This window comes from Diadema antillarum, unplaced genomic scaffold (genome assembly GCF_040938485.1).
Source record: "Diadema antillarum isolate AM-2024a unplaced genomic scaffold, OU_Dant_1.0 seq00001174_RagTag, whole genome shotgun sequence".
Classification (NCBI taxonomy): Eukaryota; Metazoa; Echinodermata; class Echinoidea; order Diadematoida; family Diadematidae; genus Diadema; species Diadema antillarum.
In genome coordinates, this window is record NW_027271977.1 from 250,263 (window position 1) to 255,503 (window position 5,241).

At 41.9% G+C, this 5,241-nt stretch overlaps 1 protein-coding gene across 1 annotated transcript; it reads left to right on the forward strand.

Moving 5' to 3' along the window:
* Positions 1–219: 219 nt before the first annotated feature.
* Positions 220–3,909, forward strand: LOC139744430 (uncharacterized). The gene is made up of 3 exons (XM_071654869.1): positions 220–352; positions 1,119–1,524; positions 3,318–3,909. Exons 1-3 carry the CDS (start codon positions 220–222, stop codon positions 3,907–3,909), a joined length of 1,131 nt encoding a protein of 376 aa, XP_071510970.1.
* Positions 3,910–5,241: the final 1,332 nt, after the last annotated feature.

Here is a 5,241-nt window from a genome sequence, read left to right on the forward strand (position 1 = left end):
AGATTGCACGTGGTAGTTTGTTTGTTTTGTTGGCTATTTTCCTATTAACTTGGACTCGTGAATGAACGATGCAGAGAACAAGCGGACACCAGTTTAGAGTATGAATTTTTTGCTTGCCATTTGACCAACACCTGCAAGTGCAACAGCAATATATTATTGCGAGATTCCATTCTTCGTCGCTGCATTGCTTGGAGGTATATACCTGGCCTACCATCAAAGATGGCGCTGATGTCTAGGTCCCTCCGAAGGGGACTCCCCGTCCGCCTCTTCCTCTTGATCCTTGTCTTACAAGGGTTCGCCTACCTTGTCATCGTCATCACGTCTCGATACATCGAAACCTCGCAGCGGAATGGTGAGTCAAATATTGGGTACAAGGCATAAAGTGCATGGGGACATTATCCACCAGGTATTAGAAACGTTGGAAGAGTCTGAAACACACTAGGCAAAACCACTTTCGTTCTAGATTGTTGCGAAGTTACGGAGGGGGGATATTTCTCACGCCCAAATAAGTAATGTGCATTGTTTGTTTTATAAATGTGATGTGAATTAACTTTGTTGGCAGTCATTTTCGCAAGATTCTTAAGCCAACTGAACTTATGTGAACCGCACACACAAACAATGAGTTCAATTTTAAGACACAGGCAACTTACACTGGTGAGTGCAGACGGGCAGTGGCACCGATTATAGTCTATGGTAGCGGTTATTAGAACACTACTGCCCGGTGATATGAGAGAGAAATATGATCGTTACTTCAAAAAAAAGACTGTTCACGTGATTAAACTCTTCATTTTATAGGCAAATGGTACATTCTTGGACGTTTGTTCAGTACAAGTAGGCCTATAATTATGATTTGCTAGGATTCTGACTGTAGTTCTCTGCCATGTTTTTACATTTCACTATTGTAATAACTGGAGTTTTCACTCTCTTTTCGAATACTTTATTTGTAAGCTGCATAATAACATGTATATATCACAGCCTTTTAAGGAGATAGAGAGAGGAATAAAAAAAGACATCTCGGAATCCACAAGACGCCTAATGAGAACTATTTACCCATTTCCTATCTTTTTACCTGTTTCATTTTCTATAGTAACATTTCTTTTGTGTGTGATTGTTTGCAGTGCCGCATGACATACATCTCAACAGGGGAGGGCGCCATGATTACGACCAACACAAACGCCTGAAAGCCAAGGCCGCAATAAAGAGACCAAAACACGACAGCGTCGCGGCCGCGTTCAGCAAGTGGGGAATCAATGTTTCGTACGTGCACATAGAGCCGGTGATCGCCGTGCCGAGCAAGATGCCTGAGCTGATCGAATCGCTCAAAGAGAACACGCTCCCTGGCATGGTGCAGGTCTTTCGCAATGACAACGACACATTCAGCTTCGAAGCGCCACCACCGCTCGTAATCCTCACAGCGACGGACAAAGACTTCCTGAACATCACAATGAACTGGCGAGAAAGTATTCGACAGCTGGGTTTGCCGTATAGAGTTTTACTAATGTCCGAAGATGACGAAACGTACAAGTAAGTAAGATGTAGGGTCGGGGTCAAAGGTCAGTAAAATATAATAATCTCATCGATATTTCTTTAAGTTACACATCACCTTTAAGTTGAGATGGGTGATGAAACATACGTGTCACTTACTAACTGTATAAGCTGCAGGGTCAGGGAGCAACGTTCACTCATCACCATAGATATCATGTCAAAAGAATTCAAAAGAAAAACAACAGCAACCAAAACTGTAGAAACAACAGCAACTAAAACTGTAGAAAAACAGCTTAAAGGTAGGGGATACCTTTTACAGACCTCCCAAAATGCAGCAAAACATTAAATATGAACCTCAGGGGACTTGCTTAGGCCACTGCTTAGAAATTTGGAAGTCAACAGTTATCTAAAATTTGAATAATGCACAAAACTCAACTACTCAGTAGTTCTGTGTGTCAGCCACACTTAAGCCTTTTTGTTGCATTCTTCTGTATTTGTGATCTATAAACACAAATCTAAAAGTACAAGAGCTGATGTAATAACATATAGAGTGTGTGGTAAGAATGTATATAGAAATGTTTGTAAGTGTTGATGAACTTTCTTCACAAAATATACATGATGGACACACATGCAGTACATGGGTCAGCAAAGGTAGCCTAGTAATGTACTGGAATTTACGGTGAGCCCCGAAAACAATTCAATTCAAAATCTAACCGTCAAAAAAATGAACTAAATGTTACCTTCCACTTTCAATACTTTATGGGAGTTTCTAAAATGATATTCTCTTCAACATACCACTGTATTTATACAACTCTTCATTTAAGACGTGCAAATGGGATTCCCTACCTTTAAGTTAAAAAAGCGTTCTCTCATCGGTAACGGTCGGTTCCAGTCGTGATTTTTCGACAGTGTGTGTACTTTGAGATCAGTGCTAAACCTGTGCACTATAATTGGTCGCATTTATAATATCATATAATATCCAAGCCCGGCCTAGCTTTCCTGTCAACTGAGTCTTTGAAGGGAGGACAAGAAAGACACCATGGGAAGAAATACTTGAGAGAGAAACAGGGCGGTGAGTTGGCTCAGTCGGTAGCGCGTCTGCCTCACGATCCTACGGACCAGGGTTCGAACCCGAGTCTGGACGGAGCAATGTTGTGTGTAATCATTACACCATCCCCTCTAGCAAGAGGCAAAACACTCTCTCCCTCGGGGATAGAACATAAAATGGAGTTCCCGTGTGTGAGAGAGTCACAACTCATGCACGTAAAAGATCCCGCTTCATCCATTCATCGCAGAGAACAGGGTGTTTAACCCGGTGAAGTGATCCCACCTCACATCCAACTGGACCCCATGGGAGACCAGTTTAGCGTAGCTGAATATGAGCTATCCAGTCATCTTCTCAGATGGAAATGAACAAACTAACAAACAGACGCGTATGATTATGTATTACCATGATTGAATATGCCTTAAAAGACTCTAGCATTTGTTTAAGCCTAGCGTCATGCGCTTAGGGCCGAAGATATTTCATGTATCTCGTTCCTTTACTTTTAATCTCTTTTTTTTTGTATTAGGGGAGAGATCTAGATTTCTTGAGAAGAGGAAGATCAGTTTTGACAATTCCCCTACCATCGTCAATGGTTCATTCACCTTAATTCATCTACATGTATTTAATTTTGAAAACTGGGTATATTTTTGTTTGATTGATTTATGTATCTTTTCACAATTTATTTATTTTTTTATCATTACAATAATTTATAATTATATGTCGTTGGCATACTATTCCGTAACTTATCTATCAATTCATCTTTTTATCTGTTTTTGGCTTGTTTCAGCTTCTTCTTGCCTCAATCGTCCAGTCGTTTTCAAACTGTCCTCTCGAGTAAGTTCAGCCTACCAGGGAACCTGGCGAGAAACATCTCCACTTACCAGCACCTGATTCGAAGACGAACAGTCTACATCCTCACCCTCCTCCAGTCTGGCCACGACGTCCTCCTGGTCGACATCGACGCCGTGTGGTTCAAAGACCCGGTCAAGTACGTGCTCGACCAGTACAACGAGCACGACATCTGGATAGCACAGGGGTACCGCGCCAGGTTTCCCTGCCCCTGCTTCTTCTACATGAAATCGACGACGCTCGTGATCAAGATGGTTTACGACTGGATAGAGAGACTAGCCTACCTCCCGGGAAAGGCTGAGACGGATCAGCTGGCACTCTCGCACATCTTGGAGCAGAACAAGCGCGGTTTGCGGATAAACTTTGTGGATTATTTCCGGTTCCCGATAGGTAGCCAGTTCTTCAACTGGACGTGGCACGACCAGTACGCCGACGGGGTCTACATCGCACACGGGAATCACTTGGGGCGGAAGGACGGAAAAATAGCCACATTCCAAGAGTTCAAAGTGTGGCTAATCGGTGAATCTTAGAAAAGTCAATAATAAAGCAGAATTGCTGCCACACCATGGATAATCCTTGAAGTCTTGAGATTACAGGCGACTCCCGTTATAACGAAGTTCCCGGGACCGGAAGTTTTCTTTCGTTATTTCGAAATTTCGTTACAGCCAAACAATAACGTACATAGAAGCATAGAGATGACAGTATTGGGACTTGAATTTTTACCTCGTTGTAATGAGAATTTTGTTAAGCCTTGTTCCTTTTAACGGGAGTGCACTGTACTATCTGTTGAGATTTGCATGGGAGCATGGCTAATTTTCGGGACCAGGGTCCCATTTCTAAAAGATGTTAGGATGACAACTCTTGCTGGAATGACAACTTCCAATAGCAACAGCCAATCAGGAAGCTGGATTCTTGTCGTTGTCATGACAATTGCCATTCCAGCAAGAGTTGCTACCATATCAACTTTTTTATAAAGAGGGGCCCAGATAACGTCATGAAGAGAAATTTGCGTGCGTCATCGTCTTCCAAAGTTCGTATAGTATATCCCTCCTTTTCTGCACTGAAAATCATTGCGATGATAAGTACGGTGTGTTGACGAGGGATGTACTGTATCCTTTGCTACGCATGAGCAATCGCCAAAAAGAAAGTAGATGTATAAAACTATCGGCATAGGTTACACGATGTATCTCTTTGGAGGAAGGGCATGTTTTCCTCTGACGAGGAGCCATGCATTTAGTTTCGTAATTGTGGTTGCGTCGGAAAAGAAAAAAAAATCGCGCTTTAGATCTGCAACACGAAGGCTATAGACTCTAATTAGGACTCTAATTAGGCTAAGAATGATGTTCTGCACATGCGCAATCCACCTGTTTCGATTGTCCAATCCGGGAGGCTGCCACGTCTTTAATGGAGCTCACTTTGCAGATCTAAAGCTGGCTAGTTTAGGTGATGGATTGTAATCGCAATTTGCCTTTACGTTTACCCACATTGCCTGTTGGAAAATTAGACCGCTGACGGAAATTGTATTGGCTTACATAAAAAATAAACAAGAACAGAACAATTTGAATCTTTCTTGAATCTTGTCATAACCTTTCTCTTTTTTTTTCTTCCATTTTTAACACGTCGTCGTGTGTCCATGGAGAAACTTACTGGCGACGCACCTTTAGATCATCTGTGCACAGACTGAATGCATACAACTATGGCTCTTTAAATGAGTTAAAACAAGAATGAGGAATATGTTGTTTTGGTTATTTTTTTATTTATTTGGAGTGTTTTGCAGCCATTGCATTGAAATTTTATCGTCAACACGTAGGATAAGTAGTTAGCACTTTCTATAACTGGCTTGTTTCCTGTAAACGCACCAT